The sequence below is a fragment of the Python bivittatus genome, unplaced genomic scaffold (genome assembly GCF_059951505.1).
Source record: "Python bivittatus isolate LINGU-HERP-01145 unplaced genomic scaffold, Pbiv_v1 ctg000480_np1212, whole genome shotgun sequence".
NCBI classification, from domain to species: Eukaryota; Metazoa; Chordata; class Lepidosauria; order Squamata; family Pythonidae; genus Python; species Python bivittatus.
In genome coordinates this window covers 56560287-56578910 of record NW_028277075.1, presented here as the reverse complement: position 1 = coordinate 56578910, position 18624 = coordinate 56560287, and the positions used below count along the sequence as shown (strand labels likewise).

At 41.4% G+C, this 18624-nt stretch overlaps 1 protein-coding gene across 2 annotated transcripts in view; it reads left to right on the top strand.

Annotated features, from left to right (window-relative positions):
- The window catches only part of TUB (TUB bipartite transcription factor), a 97554-nt gene that overhangs the window by 36322 nt on the left and 42608 nt on the right, over positions 1-18624 (top strand). The window contains exon 4 of one of the 2 annotated variants that reach the window (XM_088145982.1): positions 9884-10018. In XM_088145982.1, the coding sequence (XP_088002108.1) occupies positions 9884-10018 (135 nt within the window). Of the gene's footprint in view, positions 1-9880; positions 10019-18624 lie in introns of both variants that reach the window. The other variant, XM_088145981.1, reaches the window with a different exon arrangement.

The window sequence follows — 18624 nt, the reverse complement described above, 5'->3', positions numbered from 1 at the left end:
CTTTGAGGTGGATTTATGAAACATTGCAGTGCTTGGTACTCATGGAAGGCCTTTGCACATGTCAAAGACACCTCTTCCAGCAGTTCTGCAAAAGCAGCCATCTGAAAGAAAGTACCTTGCTTTGATGAGTACCGCCGAGGTGGAGCATGTTGCCACAGATCAGATCATTTCTTTGATCTAACTTGAGGCAGCTCCATGAAGCATTGCCACTACACACAGGCCTAATCATTTATATATGCAGTTCAGAATGAATTCATATAAATTCATACCCTGTTCAGAAAAGGGTAATTGGATTCTGTACTAATTTACTCAGTGCAAATCATGTTTTATTTATGCTATCTGTCCATCTCATACAGATTCTATTTCCCCCTTCCCCTCAGATTGTCTCAGGGAGGAAGGCTGTTGCTTTTATTCATAAGCTGTACCCTAGTAGAAAACAAACAAATAGATCATCGAACAAATCAATCCAGAGTTCTCACCCGAGGCCTAAATGACCAGGGTCAAATTATCCTACTTCAGACATATTATGCCTAGTTCTTTGGAGAATGCTGTAATGCTGGGAATGATGGAAGAAAAGAAGGAGAAGAGGACAACCAGCAGCAAGGGGAATGGGCTCAGTTACAGTGGTGACAGGTGCACCATTAGAAGACCTGAAGGACCAGGTTAGGAACAAATCGTCATGAAGAAAATCTATCTTTGTGTTCACTAAGAGTCAACACCGATTTGATGGCACATAATCAATCCTCAGTCAGCCTAGTAGAATGCAATAGCTAAAAATCCACTTGTTTTGTGGGTCTTTCCTTAATGCAGACAGTTTATAAAACCTGAAGGCTTAGAATATGCAGAGTTGACTTAGCACTCTGGATGGAGTGTTCTATATTTTGGCCACAGATGTTTATTGTTGCCGTTTCAGCCATGTGAGACTTTCCCCTGTATCAAGAAGTAAGCACAGGGACAATTTCTAGCCTAGCTTGCCTGAGGCCTAAAGCTGCTTGGCTAAAAACTGCTGGGGCTGATTGCAGGCCGATATTCCCAGCAGTCTCTTCAGGTCGGTAGATGCCTGCACCATGTATAATCCCTGCCAAAGCATTCCTAGAATTTGGCAACTAAAGGGAATTGTGCCATGTTTCAAAATCGTTGAAGGATATTGAAGGAATTCTTGATTTTTTTTACAAGGAAAATATTTTTTCTGATAACAAAATATAGTAAAAAAGTAACACTAATTGGAACTAGAATCTATTAATATGTATGTTTCTTGCTATTTATTCTATTTTGTTGGAATTTTTTATAAGCTGTTCTTCAAATTCTGGCTTCCCCTTTATGCACCTCCATTTAAAAATGCTTATCTGGCAGTCCCATTCATTTGTCTTCCAAGTTGCCTCCCTCCATAATTTCCATACTCTGGTTTAAAGCCACCTCTTCAGAAGAGTGGCTTTTTAACTGTTAATTAATTAGCTCCTTTGGAGCTTGCCAAAATTCACTCAGAATATATCAGCAAAGCTGGATGTGTAGAAGTTTTTTTGTCACCCAATTAATGGGTAACGTTTGTCAGCAGATACTGCATTGTACGTCCTTAGTTTCACCAGCCATCAGATGGGTATCTTTTGGTCGTGGAAGAAAAATGTACTTTCCACATTATGCACTGTATTGCATTGTATTGAGGGATTTCTAAAATAAGAAATATCAATTCAGAACATCTTTGGCTTGTTCTAAACTGCTACACAGGAACTCAGGTGGCTAAAAAGCTGTATGATTAGGCTAGAATTTTCTCACTATTGACCTGGGTGGAAGCCACACTGAACTCAATTTGGGGCTTACTTCTGAGTAGACATAAACTGTATAGGATTGTAGTGAAGATCTCATTAGAAATGACATTTTTATGTTGCAGGGTAAAATATTCACAATAATTATATTTATTTATTATGCAATTATCTATGGACTGAATCACAAGAGACTGTAGGTAGTGAACAGATATTAATATTTAATCTGATTAAAAACTATCTCTTTTATTATATATTACTGTTTCTTTGCTATTGTTGCATTGGCTGTGGAGGTTGCTTTTGTAAACCTTTCAGAGTCAGTTGATAAATAAGATTTTTAAAATTAGTAAAAGAAACCACAGTAGTAATAAATAATACAAAATTCAGAGTTGCTTTGTGTGAGGTGGGTGGCTATATAAAGGTGTCATATAAATAAATAGAATTAATTAATTAATACATTAGAGCTAATATTAATATTGGAGCCAGGTTTTTAACTGCTTCTGGAAATCCATAGAAGTGGGGGCCATCCTCATCTAGAGGGTAGGACATTGCACAAGAAGGGAGCCCCCACAGACAATGCCTGTCATTGGGCACTTTTCAGTTGCACCTCATGATAAGTGGGATCCTTAGACCATTCTCTGACAATCTGGGTTAGACAGGCACGATATAGCTGACAAAGGGGATCTGTGTAGAGTTTTAAAGGCAGAGAACAACACCTTGAATTGCACTTGGAAACACACTGGTAGGTACTCCAGCTGAAGTTTCTACGTGATCTTCAAGGGCAGCCCTGTGTATAATGAATGAGTAAGATAATGAGGGACTGTCCTCGGCACATCTGTTCCAGGTGGGCATGATCTAGCAGATGACAAAGTTGGTTTTGTCACTCTGTTAGGACCAGTTCAGAGTGAAAGGGCACTTCACATAAACACAGTGCTATAGATGCTTATGTGAGAAGTCAGTTTTGTGAAATGGGCTATTCATGTAGAAATCTGCATTCTATTTCTACAATTGTTCCTGTGTTGTTTCCAGTTTTTTTCTGTTGAAATAGCTATGATTGCTATCCGTGAGATAACAAACTTTTTCCACTTTATCACAGACATTTGTGGTGTAATAGAGGCTCTTGCTGGTTTCATGTCAGGAAAATAGACTTTTTTATATTGGTCCTATATTCTATTTGAATTTATGTAACAAATAGTTTGAAAGAGAAAAGTTGGGCAATTTTCTGATATACTGTTTTATATATTTAGGGATATACAAAGTTTTGGTGTTTGCTTGTTTGCTTTGGTGAGGTGGGTTCTGAAGCATCATTTATTAGTTGGAGCAAGGCAGTGCAACCACACTGTGAAATTTGGGAGCATTCAAAGTGCTTTGAAGAAAAGCTTTGGTTGAATCTTTGTCAAGATGAAGCACCCCTTCAAAGTTTGCAAATCCCTAAACTTTCTCCATTATTCAATTTTATGTTTATGTACTCAGTATCTGAGAGAACCAGTGTGGTATAGTGGTTAAAGTGCTGGATTAGGAGCAGGGAGACCCAGGTTCTAGTCTTCCCTTAGGTATAGAAGCCAAATGTGTGGCCTTGGGCCAGTAATTCCCTCTTAGCCCTATTCTGTGTCAGACTCTATGACGAGCTGGCTGATAACAAAACCCACCATTGTATCATGTATTGATGGCTTTGGTGTAGCAATGCAAAAATAGGTGGTCCTCTGCAAATATGCAGGACAAATGCTAAGAAGGCCAACAGCATTGTACTCACCGATTGGGACCGGCCCTGGAGAAAGGAGGTGAACCAGCACAAAACTGTGCCGCCCACCCCCATATCCCTGAGCTGTCCCAGTAGGATACCATGGTCGACGGTATTGAACGCCACTGAGAGATCAAGGAGAGCAAGGATGGTCGCACTACCACCATCCCGCTCCTGCCAGAGATCATCCATAAGTGCGACCAATGCCGTTTCCATTCCATAGCCGGGCCTGAAACCTGACTGATAAGGGTCCAGATAATCCGTTTCCTTCAGGACCCTTTGGAGCTGCGAAGCCACCCCTTTCTCAACCACCTTCCCCAAGAAGGGGAGGTGGGAGACTGGACGAAAGTTGTCCAGTACAGTAGGATCCAGGGAGGGCTTCTTGAGGAGGGGGTGCACCAACGCCTCTTTAAAGAGTGCTGGAAACACTCCCTCCTGCAAGGATGCCTTAACCATCACCTGGATCCAACCACATGTCACCTCCCGAGCTGCTTTCACTAGTCAGGAGGGGCATGGGTCCAGAAGACATGTGGTGGCCCTCACAGACCGAAGGATCCTGTCCACTTCCTCAGGAACAACAGGATCAAACCGTTCCCAGCTAACTAGGCAAGGACGATCCCCTGGTATCTCCCCAGACCCTGCACCACACTCGGAGTCCAACTTGGAATGAATCCGAGCGATTTTATCCTGCAGGTGCTCTACAAATTCCTCCGTACGGCCCTGCAAATGAACCACCACATCCCCCTTACCAAGGAGGGACCTGGTGATCCCAAACAGGACCGCCGGGTGGCACTCTGCAGACGCAATAAGGGCGGAGAAGTATTGGCGCTTCGCCGCCCTTATCACTACAACGTAGGCCTTAATAGCGGCTCTAACATGTGTTCGGTCGGATTCAGTCCGTGTCTTCCTCCAGCGGCACTCTAGACGTCTCTTAACCCTCTTCAGCACCCTCAACTCCTCCGTAAACCATGGGGAGTGTTGGGGCCAGCGTGGCAAGAGAGATTGCAAAGGCGCGATCCTGTCCAAGGCCCCGGCTGCTTCTCTATTCCAGGCAGCAGCCAGGGCCTCCACTGGACCGTGCAGCAGGTCCACAGGAATATCCCCCAGCTCCCTCTGAAACCCTGACAGGTCCATCAGGCACCGGGGGGGGACCAATCGCATGGGTCCTGCCTCCCTGCGGAGGGGGGTGGCATAGGAGAAACTCAGGGTCACCAGGGCGTGATCTGACCATGACAGTGGGGAAAGCTGTACATCTCCCCTCAGATCACTTTGCCATTGCTCAGACAAGAAAACTAAATCCGGCATGTGGCCACTATCTCGGGTTGGGTCCCGCACAATTTGAGACAGGCCCATGGCTGCCATGGTAGCCATGAACTCCCGAGCTCCCTCAGAGGACTGTCCCAGGGATGGCAGGTTGAAGTCCCCCAGAACCATAAGCCTGGGGAACTCCACCGCCAGCCCCGAGATGGCCTCCAGCAGCCCAGGCAGGGAGGCTGCCATGCAGCAGGGAGGCTGGTACAGTAGCAGCACTCCCAACTGTTCGCGGGTGCCCAACCTAAGAAACAGTGTCTCACAGCCAGAAACTTGTGGAACAATGCCCCTGAAGGCCACTAGAGACTCTCGGATGACAACAGCCACCCCTCCTCTCCTGCCCTGGTATCTTGGCTGGTGCCACACTGTAAACCCAGCTGGGCACATTTCCGAGAGGGGCACCCCCCCCCCAGGCCCCAGCCAGGTCTCGGTGATACATACCAGGTCTGCCCCCTCCTCAGTGATCAAGTCATCTATGATGGGGGCCATATTTTTTAACTGACCTGGCATTAAGCAGCAGCAACCAGAGGCCAGGGCCTCTATGAACCTGTGGCCAGGACCTGGGAGTGAGCAAAGAGGGCCGGAACACGCCACCGGTAACACACACCGGGGGCATCTTCCCCGAAGATGGCCCGCCCCCTGCTCCTGCTATAACGTCCCCTGCCCATCACCACCTCGATAATGTGCCCCCCCATCATCCCCGGGGGTGCCAGGCCCAAATACCTCCAATCCCAGGCCCTCGGAGTCCCCAATCTGGGGCAAAGATCCCTCCATCCAATCAAACATCTACATTCAAAACCAAACACTCCCAGGAGAGGTGAGATCTCGCCCATGCACCAGCTCACGCTCTCGGCGCAGGCTGAGACCACCCCTCACCAACCTCACACCACAATCACACTCTGCCCCCCTGCACGACCTCTCTCACTAGTCGGCAGGGCGGGCATCCCATGCACACACTCACACCTCCTGGCTCTCACCCAGCAAGTGGAGCCTCACATCCCCAAATGCTCCTAGACTCCCCCCCAGACTCTCACTACCAGGAGCGAGTCCCAGATACCCACTGGAGGGACCCACGGCTCTGCACTGGCACTAGGTGGGATTGAGTAGGGGTGGCTGGATCCTGAAGCCCCAATTCGCCCCTCTTGAAACAAGAGTCAATTGGGATGCCATCTGGCACCCCCCCCCCGCTGCCCCACTGTTCCTCCAAACCGAGGGAACTTCCTTCACAGTTGGGCAGCCACCTTGCATTGGGGCCTGCTGGAATTCGCCCCACCGTCTGGGCTCGTTGGGGTCTGCTAATCCTACAAGGCCTGTAGTCCGTTTGGTCGTTGGGCCCACTGGGCCTGGGGTTGGAAACGCCGTGTCGGGCCCCGCCAGAGTTCGTTGTGTTCGGCTGCTGGTCGCTGGAGCTTGCCACACTGCGCTGCGCTGCGCTGCGCTGCGCTGCGCTGCAGTTGATTCAGGCTCGCCGCCACTCGCCGCGCCCCACATGGGGCAAATAGTCCAAAAGCCTGCCGCCGGTCGCCACCCAGCCGAACCCTCCGTGCCGCTCTGAAACTCAGTGGGCTTGCCACGATCCACCGACGCTTCCCAGGGCCCACCGCATTGACCCCACCCTGTTCTGGGGATCAATGGGGCCCGTCGCCCCACAGCAACACCACACCAGAGATGACCAGGTCAGACGCTCATAGCTTGCCCAGTGTTGCCGCTCTCCGCTGCGTTCGCTCTCCGCCGCGCTCCGCTACTCCTCTACCTGTCCCGGGGTTTGCACCTGGGGGACCCATCCGAGGGGAAAACCCCTCCCAGGTCTCCCCCCGCACCCAATTCAACCCTAGGAGATGGAAAAAATCCCGGTGGTTACGTGGTTGTGATCCAGGTGCTTCGTGTCTGGCTTGCAATTATGACATGATTGCAATTTCTGATGTTCCCTGCCAGCTTCCTACAAGCAAAGTCAATGGGGAAGCTGGCAGGAAGTCACTCCCACTCCCGCTGGTTTTGCGCCCACCTGTGCTCTGTAGCACTCCATAGCACCAGCTCACAGCACCCCCTGCCCCCCATGGCACTTACTCATGCTCTGTAACATTTGCCCATGGCACTACCCGTGGCACCTGTGCACCCACTGGCCTGCTTGCGTGGGGCTCCTGCCTCTTCCTGCTTAATGACCCATGTGATCCTGGGGCTACAATGGCAACCCGGGACTGCAGGATTGCCATTGCTAAGCCATGTGGTCATGGGACATTGTGCTTTATGACTACATCACTTAGTGACAGAAATTCCAGTCCCAATTGCCATTGTCACCCAAGGACTACCTATAGTTATGGAAATTGTGTCCAAAACACCTGGGAAGTACCAGCTTCTCTATCCTTTTGTATGAAATCATTATGATCCATCTTGGATCATAAAAGGTCATGTGGATTATTCACATTCTTGCTGACATACATATGAAAGCTCTGATAACCACTGAAATAATTCCCTTTCTTTAATACTAATTCCTCAAACTGCAGCTCACAGCAATAGCTTCAGGCTAAATGCTAATTAAAGTGTCCAATTACTGATATAATAGGAAGGCAAGTGGCAGTTGTAAAAGGTTTTTGTATGTCTTAAAATAAGCAGTGTAGCAGCACATGCAGATCAGTCTGCAGATTACATGCTTTAGTGAATGTGTGATATTTGTTAGGACTCACCAGCTTCCGTTTTGGAATACTGAGAAAGAAAAGACTTCCTATAATCACATATAAGGTCAGTTTGAATGATGAGTTACTAGTTTAATAAACCATGAGGCAATAGTTTCATGTACCCACTTCTTGCCCTTTTACCATAGTTAAATATAGTTTGGTAACTAGTAATTACAAGGAACTATACTTAATATTTTTGAAGTAAGCCAGTTTTAAAGTTAGCTACTAAATCCTGGCATGTTTGGGAGCCATTATAAAATATTTTTGGTTTTGATATAGTGAAAAGTTATGATTATGATTATGATTACTTGCAATTTTCTAGTTTGCTTTGCCAGGCTTGAGGGCATCCTGGATAATTTCATAAGACCGATGATTCCTTTTTCAAAAATTCTGTATTTCCATACAGCAACACAGTGTGAGAAGAATGTTCAGATCACAGATGCGATTTTATCAAATGATGATTGCAAGATAAATGTGGATTATTGAAATAAACTATTCAGTTTGTAGTAACCATCAGGTAAAGTAATTGATATAGGAGCACTTCAAATCTATGAAACTAAGTGATATGGTGAGTCATTCTCATTGGTAATATATTCTACAATGTACATCAGATTTTAGGGAGTATTTACCAGTCAACAGGGAAATCATGTGCAGGCTCCCTTTAAATTCTATGAAGTTCAGTGGGGTTTATTCACAAAGAAACAGGATTGTATCCTGTATTTCAGTATTCCTTTAAGAAAGTAAAGGTTTGTCTTAATATTAAAATGGATTTCCGTGCTAGTAATATCTTTATTTTTAACTTAAAGTTTAGCATCCTGGCTGCCCCTGCCCCCCCCCCCCCACAATTTAAGATAAGAGATGCTAAAGCTATAAAAAAGGTAGGTTTTTTTTTAGAAATAAGATCCATTTAAGAAAAGAACAGACATATCTGTGAAACTGCATATCTTTGGAAAGCTCTAAAACAGTAATAATAACATTTAGAAAAAGAATACAAGGAATCCTTGTTCAGTACGTGTCCTAGAATAGCCTTTCCCTGGGAGATCAGACTTACCCCCATATTATTAGCTTTCCAAAAGTTGTTGAAATTTTAGAGAGCTTATGGGAAATATGACAGTGCCATTGAGTGTTTTGGTTAATGTTGTCTTTGACACACTGTTGTTTTGTAATGTAGTTTAGTAAGTGGTTTAGTTTCATTTAAGGTGTGGGTGTTTTAGCAGTAAAGTTATTGCTTAAATTCATTTGTTATGAACTGCTGAGAGGTTGGTATGATTGTGGTATTAAATAAATAAATATTATTGTTAGGTATTCTTCTATGTCAGAGATGTGACATATTTTAGGAGAAAGGAGTCATATTGCACTTTTCACAAAAACATTTAGGAGTAGATTAGTGGATAGGACCAGTATTTCTCCCTGTTGTATCATATTCTCTATGTGCTGTGGGAGAGGTATAACTGTTTTTTTTTTTTTTGTTTGTTTTTTTTGTAGAGGATTTTTGGTGTTGAAACTTGTATATATGGGTTTCAAAAGAGGAACCCTGAATATATTATGAAACTGGGTGATTTTCATTTACTTTATAGAAAATACTGCCAAATGCTTTGGGCCAATAGGGGTATTGGCAATTTTTGGATCTGTGTTATAGATATTCTCAGAAAATGGAGGGAATTTGCCAAGTTCACTAAATGGCTATCATGGGATTGCTCTCATTTACAAGGAAAAAAATCTAGTGAAATGGCTCCTTGCTATCCTTTCTAATTCATCAAGATATATCCCTACTTTCTCAGCTTATTTTATTATTTTTTTTTTCACACTTCCAAATAAGCAGTGGTTTCCAGCTGCATACCATTTTTAGTTTCTAAGAGAATGCCTGGGACTTAGGTGTTTCTTTTGGATCCTGTAAGAGCTATTGTGTTTCAGCTACTCCATGTTTTCTCCAGTGGAGCAAAGCCTGGGATCACCAGAATTACTCCCTACAGTGCATGGTGGGGAGTTCTGGCTCTCATGTCATCCTAGAAAATATGCTTTCCTTCATGAAGGAGAATATGACAAGCAATAAAGGTGGGACTTGAGAGGGACATCAAACCCACACTTGACATTATCCAATAGCCCAGAAAGGTGGGAGATCTGAATTCAGTCCGTACACCAGACCTTGCCTTTATCTCTGGTTCAGAGCGTCATAACCAACCACGAAGGATTCCATTTAAAAACTCCATCCTTTTGTCCTTCTGGTTTATTCTGTATTTTTCTTCTTCTGTTGAACTACTTGAGACACGTATTTTACAATATATTTAACTTGCTTCATGGACTGATAACTTCTCTTTCTCTTCTTTCTTTTTTTAAATTTCCTCCTCTTTTTCTATCCGTCTCTTTGGCTGGGTCACCCCAAATATCTCAAGCAGTACAAGAGACTGAGCAAGAAGACGTCAAGGTTGCAGCAGATGCACAGGCTCCGAAATCAACTAAAAAACCCAAGGCAGCCACAGGAGGCTGTCAAACAGGCAGCGCCAGGAAGGAGAAAAAAGGGAAACCAAAAGGTTAGCTGCATGCTGTTCATCACGGAATAAGAACAAGACTGGGTGTTCATATCATTTAAAAGGGAGTGGCTACTGTGAATGATTTGTTTAAGCTACATATCTTTCAAGAGCATTTAGTAAATGAAGTTTATGTTATCCACTGAAGTAATCTGCGCTCTCATTGGTGATAGTGTGACTTGTCTTTCCCTCTTTGCATGTCTTCAAATAAATGTCAAGGTTTGAGGAACATAAAGCATAATACTGTAGTAATGATAAAAAAGGTCAGAATCATGCAGATTAGCAAAATTTTACATCTAGTATTCTCTGCCTTCTTAAAGTTAGCTTAACCCCAGCCCTCCAAATCTAAAATGAAGAAAGTTTGCAATCTTTTGAAAGGATGCTCATCCTAGTTTCCACTAAGTTTGCTAAAATGGGAAATCACGTGTAGTGTTTGCTGAACCCTACCCGCACTTTTGCCAAATTCTTCTTTCTGCAAAAGAAAGCAGAAAGCATGTTGAACCAGGGTGGTGCTGGTGATGATGGTCAAAGAGGTTGCACTTATGATGTATGTGAGATGGCTGAGTTTCTCTTTGTAAAAGCCTTTAAAATTGCCTGTGTTCTCATAACAGCTGTTTACATAGAAGTTCCTCTCCTGAAATGCTGCCTGGAAGTCCTGTGTATTCACTGTGAAAAGCCTCCACGCCACAGTGAGTGCACAGAAGACTTTTACTGTTTTTAGAAACAGAAATTGAATACTTCTCAGCCATCAAGATAACTGCTATCCTCCTGTCTCCTCATTCATTATTTATCAGTTTTGTTTTAGCCAGTATTTTGGTTCTTGTTTCTTTTTGTATCAATCCAGCTTGCACATAGGGAGAAAAAGAGCAAAGGTTCAGTCCAGTGTTAAGCTTAGACATATGATATTCATACATTTGTCCACCCAGAGTCACTTTTTGTGAGATGGGCGGTATCTAAATTTGAAAAATAAACAGACAAACAAACAAAGCTTCATAAGCCCTTTGTCAATGACACATGGTTGTTTTTAATAGTAGTACGTTTTCATACTGGAATGTTTCTCTTCCACCCTGTAATAAAGATAAAGACCACTGTTTAGTGGTCAGAACAGCTTTGGATTTGGAAATAAAATCTCAAGAAGCTTGCAAGCTAGCTTACTTATACTCTAGGGAGCAAATAACATCCTCCTGTATTTGTGTAAATATGAAACTCAGCAAAGGGTCTGTTTTCTGGATGTAGTAGAATACTGAGGTGGTTTGTATTAATTCCAGGAGATTGTTTCCCCATCATCCTTCCCCATAAGCCCCTAATGGCTGGAGCTAGTGCACTTTAGGTCTAACACATTTGAGAGACACCAACTTGGTGAAGATGGTTGTAGGATATGTTCTTGCTAGGATTTAGATTTTTAGATTGGTGTGATTATTCTGAGGACTCAAACTGCAGCTGAAATATTGAGTATCAAGAGACTTCATTGCTTAATATGTAGTCTTGCCTAGGTCCTATGATCACAGCTGGATTAGCCCAAATTCTTTCTAAGGGCCAAATTAGCTGTAATATGTCTAATGAAATGTGTCTTTGAATAATTGTTTTTATTTTAACAGATGGTGCACAGAGTTCCCTAAGCTGCTTCAGAACTGTGGTGTGTGTGTGTGTGTTAAATTCTTTGTTTTTTTAAAATAATAATCTTATTAAAAATTACAAGTGAAAAAATAAAAACCAATGCAAACTAAAAAAATATAAAAGAAAAAAGAAAAATTAGAAAGTGAAGAAAAGAAGAAAACATAGAAAAAAAAATATAAAGAAGTATATTCTTTCCCCCTTCATTAGAGGTATAAACAATTTTAGTAACTTATCACCTTCTCTTAAAATACAACAAATGTTTCTTCATCCCATATCTCATCTCTTAACTATAAACAAAATCCTAAAACCTCATCAGTTATTCCTGATCAGGAAAAGTCCATTAAAGGTTACCAGAGGTAAATACATATCTATTTTAACCTTGATTAAATAAACCAACTTTATATTCCTTCTCTGTACTTTTAACAATCTTGGTTTTTAATCCTTTTAAATAATGTCCTAGAACTTGATTTCTTTTCATTTTTTCTATGTCCCTTCTCAGAAAATATTTCAAAACTTTTACAGATCTCTTTTGTAAGTCCAGTATACAAACCACTCTTCTGGTTTGTTATTTGTATGTCCCTTTTAATTATTAAAGCATCAACCAGTTTCATTTGCATATCCAGTATATCATCTTTTTCCATATCATTCTTGCAGCTTGTCATTTTTAAATCCACATTCAAATCAATTTCAATCTTATCCAGTAGAGCTTGTTCCTCTTCTGTAACATCTGTAAAATATTTTGCTCCATTCTGAGTTAATGAGTCAACTTTCTCCTTTTATTGTAATCTTTAGTTTCTCCTAGTTTCCTCTAGTGTCTAACCTTCAAAGTCCCATCCTATCATGTATTTTTTTCCTAAGGAATTCAAACAACAGCAATTTCCCATGGGAAGGTTTCTTATAATTAATTTCAGAGTCTTATTTCAAATCCATCTGGACCCTTAGTCCATTTTTAACTTTCTAAAATCAATACTCTAAACATCCTTTTGTTGTTTATTTCAAAAAGTAATTTTTTTCTAAATCCTTAAACTTGTACTTAACATTTCTTTCACTAAGGAGAAGGAGACTCATCCAGGGAATGTGATCAAAATTTGCCATTCTGAAGGTTCTTAATATTTGAAAAGCAGTAAAAAAGTAATTCCAAAAGTGATTAAGAAATTAAGCTTGGTCAAGCTTTATGTCCATAAAGGCTGCATTACGATTGTGACCTTTGATGGAATCTCTCAACTCCCAGCCGCTTGACTTCTAAGCCGACTGCAAAAACTTGGTTCCTGCAGTCTACTCACGAGGAGCAGCTGTCCGGAGTACATGTGGGTTATCTCACGATCTCTCCTTTCTCTGGAGAGATTTCACCGGCCACGATCCAGCACCTGGCCACTGATCTCTGCCATAAATACCATCTCCACTCCTTCAGGGATGTCTAGCTTGCCATGTCCTCACCAGAAATCTCTCTGTGTTAAATTCTTTGGACACACCACTTTCCATATTGGAATCAATCCACTCTCACTCTTCTGCTATTGCAAATAACAGGTGTTTGGGGGAGAAGGATAAAATTCTTCCAGGGATGCTGGGGGTATCTGCGATAAAATTCATGATCATGGTTTTGATTTTGTTGTTAAAGAAAAATCAACTGTACAAATGCAAACCATGTGACAAAAGTCATCCCTAGTTTTGGCAAGAGTCTCATATTGCCACGGTGTTATCTGTGCTAACTCTACTCATCCGTTATTACCTTGACCAAGAAGTTGCTAAACTTATAAATCTCACGGGTGTATCATGCTTCTGAAGTGCAGATTTGCAAAATTCAGTGGTGTGTCATAAAACAGGTATATAGGTAGCATATCTACTTATCCTAAGTGTTTTGATTAATTTTTTAGCTTATGCAGAGAAATAACATTATACAATGCTTGGCTAAGTCTACAAATGTTCATTTTATTTCTGACTTTGTAAAGGCTATTCATTTTAGCTCAAGTGCTGGTGTATTTTCTAATTCTATATTCAGTAGACTGAACAAAATGTTCATTGAATGATTTTGTGAATCTCATTCATGAAAGACCCTCTTATAAATTTGTTGGGACAGAGCCAAATACTGCAGGTGTTCCTCCACAGTGTGACTTTTTTTTTTTTTTTTTACTGTAGTCACAGATCTGGCCAAAAATGCCTGTAGACTTACTATTAAATTTAAAACCAGTTGATTTGTTTTTTTAAAAAACAAACTGCATATAAGACTATATTAGAAATTAATGGCATGTTTAATTTTCAGATAGTGTATTCAAAAGCTGAATTGTTGATACTTAGTTTGCATTAAAAAAAGGCAGAATCCTACTTTAAAAAAAACTCAGGAGGCAAAACTGGGGGAAAAAGTCTGAAATGGAAAGCTGTTAATAATAACTTAGTTTAAATGTAAGTTTATATAATACTAACATAATATATAATAATGTATAACAATAATATACAGAGCCATGTTGGCATAGTGGCTAAGGTGCTGGGAGCCTGTGAGTTCTAGGCCTGCTTTAGGCATGAAAGCTGGCTGGGTGACTTTTGACCAGTCACTTTCTCTCAGCCCACCACCCACAAGATTGTTGTTGTGGAGAAAATAGGAGGCAGGAACATTAGGTATGTAGGCCATCTTGAGTTATTCAAAAATAAAGGCAGGATAAAATTCTAATAATAAATAAATATGTAAATAGCTAATATTTATGTTTCTAAAATATGGTAAGACTAAGAATTGGATTCACTGAATCCTGTGTGCTGGTCGGACAGACCCTGTTGGTAGAATAGATTCTTCCTGCCCCTTCCAAATCTGCCAGAGCTTTGAGGACAATCCAGGTTCAATGGTAGGAAAAAGGTACCAAAGAGAAAGAAAACGTCCTTCTATATATATGGATAGAATGTATGTATGTGTATGTATATGTATCTATGTATGGAAATGTCCTTTTATATGTGTGGATATAGAAGGGTGTGACATTAGCAGTCATGTAGAAATACAGTAGAGTCTCGTTTAACCGACCTTCGCTTATCCGACATTCCGTCTTATCCAACGCCCCTAAAAAAAAAAAAAAAAAAAACCATGCATAAATTGGCGACGAGAAAAGTGTGCCGCTTGTTTGCGAGCGTGAGTGTACCCTTTCTTGTTGCTCCTGACGGTGCGGCGCCGCAACGCAAAAATCGATTGCAACAGGTGCAGCAGGTGCTTAATTTGTAAAATTATAACATAATTTGACGTTTAATAGGCTTTTTCTTAATTCCTCCCTATTATCCAACATTTTCACTTATCTGACGTTCTGCCAGCCAGTTTATGTCGGATAAGCGAGACTCTACTGTACCATGTTTTCTACTTGCACCCTGTCTTTGAACTTGGAGATCTAATGGGCTCTGTGTCCAGGCAATGGGATCTGAAAACTGTAGGCTGAAGGAAGAATTTTTGCTGAGATCCCACCACTGGTGTGTGTGTGTGTGTGTGGGGGGGTGTTAAATAAATGTTTCAAATCCTCAAACAACCTGTACTGCAGGCAAAGACATAATATGTGTGGAAAGAGCACAGTCTTGTGCAAAGTTTATGCTGTGCATACCAATTCTGTGAAAATGTTCTTGTGTTACACAGGCTTGCATTCTTTTTTGAAACAACAGCTTTTCTCCTCGTTTTCTTCAGACCAAATATTGGACCAGTATTTTGTGTACCTGATTGTTAAAATATCGCATACAACTTCAGGAAAATTCGAAAAGAAGCATGAATATAAAACCAAAAAACAGTTGGGGAATGTACGTTAGTATGACTGAAATTTCAAGGTGTTTCTTCACCCTTTCCTTTATGCCTTGGCAATTATGGTTATTGTATCAAGGATGTGATGTGTTCAGGGCTTCATGCACTCTTGTACACGAAGCATATTTTCACAATCAGTTCGAAAGCACTACACAGTCCTGGTACCCATAAGTAGCTGAAGAAAGAAATACAGAAATAAGGTCTGCATCTCTGTGGCGATACAGCAGCTCTGGCTGCGTGATTTGCCCCAATTAAAATGCTGAGAACCTGCTAAAGAGGGAGAGTGGGTTGTTTAATTGTTTCCCCTACCAAACAATTGATAGAAGACTTTTGTTTCAGAAAATGTTCTGTTTGTATGGGCTGAAAACGATGGAAATTAAAATCCAGTTGCTGAGAGATGCTATGATTGTCGAGTGAATAGTAAAATGTTCACAGCACTGATAAAGTCCACTAGTTCATTGCAGATGATTATTATATCAAACCTCTTCCGCACAACTGTGAAATTGAGAAGATAAGAAATGCAGGTTTTTTAATGCAAATCAGACAGAGGAATATTTATGTAAGAACAGAGTGCCACCTAATGGGGGATCTAATGGGGGCCCCCAGCACTGAGGGTGTTTGGTGGTTTGATCCCGCTTCCCTCGCCTTTAAACCTCACGTGTGTGTTTGTGTGCGTGCATGTGTGTGTGTGTGTGTGTATATATATACACACACATACATACATACACACACACACGCACGCGCGCACATACATACATACAGTATATTTTTTGAAAAGATTTTTTATTGTTTTTATCGTTTTTTATGTGTAAGCCGCTGAGTGTCACGTGTATAGTGAGATGGGCGGCATATAAATTTGATAAATAAATAAATGTGCAAAACTGCTTTACAGGGTGGGATCCATTCAAATACCTAAAATATTCTGCCGTTCTCTATCAACATGTTCCCAAAGAGTTTTTATATACTGTATTTAACTGTAATAAATTCCTCCTTCAATATGACCAATCTTTTGTGCTAAAAAGAGGCCATTTTAAATGAATAATCAGTGAATTGAGTGAAAACAATTGCACTGTATGTGAGTGGGACTAAAGATATCTTTTCATCCATAACTGCAGAAGCTTAGATATGAAATGCTTTTCTAAGTGGCTGCATGACTGTTGGAGTTGTAATTAGAACAGTTGTGATAAACACCAGAAAAATATTAGGCTTAATTAAGCTACTCTTCCATAAAATGGAAGAAATGGTTGTTTGATATGGCTAATTGTGCATGGATTCAGACTAGCAAAAGCTCTAAATTTGATGGAATGCATAACAAGTATCTCTGGGCTACCCCACTGTTGTAATGCACATTAATAGAAGCTCTGATTTTAATTATTATGGTTGGTCACACAGTCAGCCAGATGTTTAGACTGGATTTGGCATTTTTATCCACCCATCGAGTCCTTCCCAAGGACCAGGGTTAGGCAGATGTTGCTTGAGCGTGTTAAAGGTATCATCGCAGGACGTAAGCTGTTCCAAGTAAAGCTGCCTTTTGCAATTGACTGATGGTGATTTTGTCAATGCTGATGGTGGTCAAGCGGTGCTCCAGATGTTTTGGATTGCACTCAAGGTGCCTATTACTATTGGTACTATCTTTGCTTTCTTTTGCCACAGTTGTTCTTTTTTTATTTGCAGGTCTTTGTATTTTGTGATTTTCTCCAGTTCTTTCTTTTCTATTCTGTCTCCAGGTATTGCAATGTCCACTATCCAGACTTTTTTGTCTTTCTTATCAACAATTGTTAAGGCTGGGGTGTTATGTGGCAGGTACTTACCTGTGTTTACCCATTGCAAATATATGAAGATTGATGTAAGAACTGCGGTACTCAGTTCCCAATGAAAGTAACTCTCATTGAAACCAATGCAGGTTCAAAGGAAAGTTCATTTATTGGAAAGTAGTGAACAGTTCTAGAACCATAGAGCCAAAACTTAGTTTTACCTCACTCCAATTTCACCCCCTCTCCTGTCTTTGAATTTCTCTTGCTCATGTCGAAGATTCTCTCCGGTTCTCACGTTGGTATGACCTTGGGCATTCCTGAGAGCCAGATAATAGTCCATCTGCACCTAACAGTTAACCGTCCAACCTTCCCTCCCTTCCTCCCCTTCATTGTAATGGCAGAAACAAAGCAAGTGAACTAGCAGTGCAAGTGATGGATTGAGAGGATTCTGACAATTGAAAACAAAGAAATAATGATCTCTATTACAAATCAAGTCCAACGAGAAGAGGATATCTGAAAAGAATGCACCAGTTTTGGAAAGAGCAACATCCAGGATCAGAAATGACAGAACAGAGGCTAGCAGATCAGTGTAGATTTGTAACACAAAATAAAAGTATTCACAGAAGTAGAATTGGAAGAACCACAAAGGTCTGTTCAGGGCAAAGAAATTGAAGCCCTGCCAGAAGTAGCTCAGACTGTAGAGGCAAACCAGAGGGAGTCAGCAGTAGAGGAAGCCAGCATAGCTATTGAATCGTTTTCATTCCCAAACCAGGCACCCTCTCCTCTGCCTTCTCCTCAGAAAGAACAAAGCCCTCTAACTAAAAAACAAGAGGAATTGAAACAAAGAATAACTGAGCATCTAGAACAGCACAAAAAGAACAGGATAAGGTTGCCTGCATTGAAGTTTGTTACAAAGAAACAGCTAGCACGAGTATTAAAAGGTGCCAAGAATTTTGTTGTTGTTATTGTCGTTGTTATTCTTCCCTCCATTGCAATCTCCATTCCAATCTTCAAAATTATCATGTGTCATTGATATGATTATAATGGTATTCATAGATTGCTGATTAAATGTATGCATTCATGAACTATAAACCTAATTGTTCACTCATATAAGGTGGCACATTAATTGCCCTTTGATCTCAGAATAATTTGACTGTGGTAATTAAATGAGTTCCATTTCTGAGATCATTTGAAGTTAGGAAATCAGAATCACAGAACAGCTTAGTAATTCAGGCCATAGGAAAACTTGGTAACCAGTTAAGATGTAAATCTGCAAACTGTAATCCCACCATTATTTTTTTTACCATTGTAATTGAAGTACAGTGGTACCTCGGGTCATGAACTTAATTCGTTCCATGACTCTGGTCGCGACCCGAATTGGTCGTGACCCGAATCAAATTTTCCCGTAAGGTTCAATGTAAATATGGTTAATCTGTTCTGACCCCTCCAAATTTGGTCGCCAACCGATTTTGGTCGTG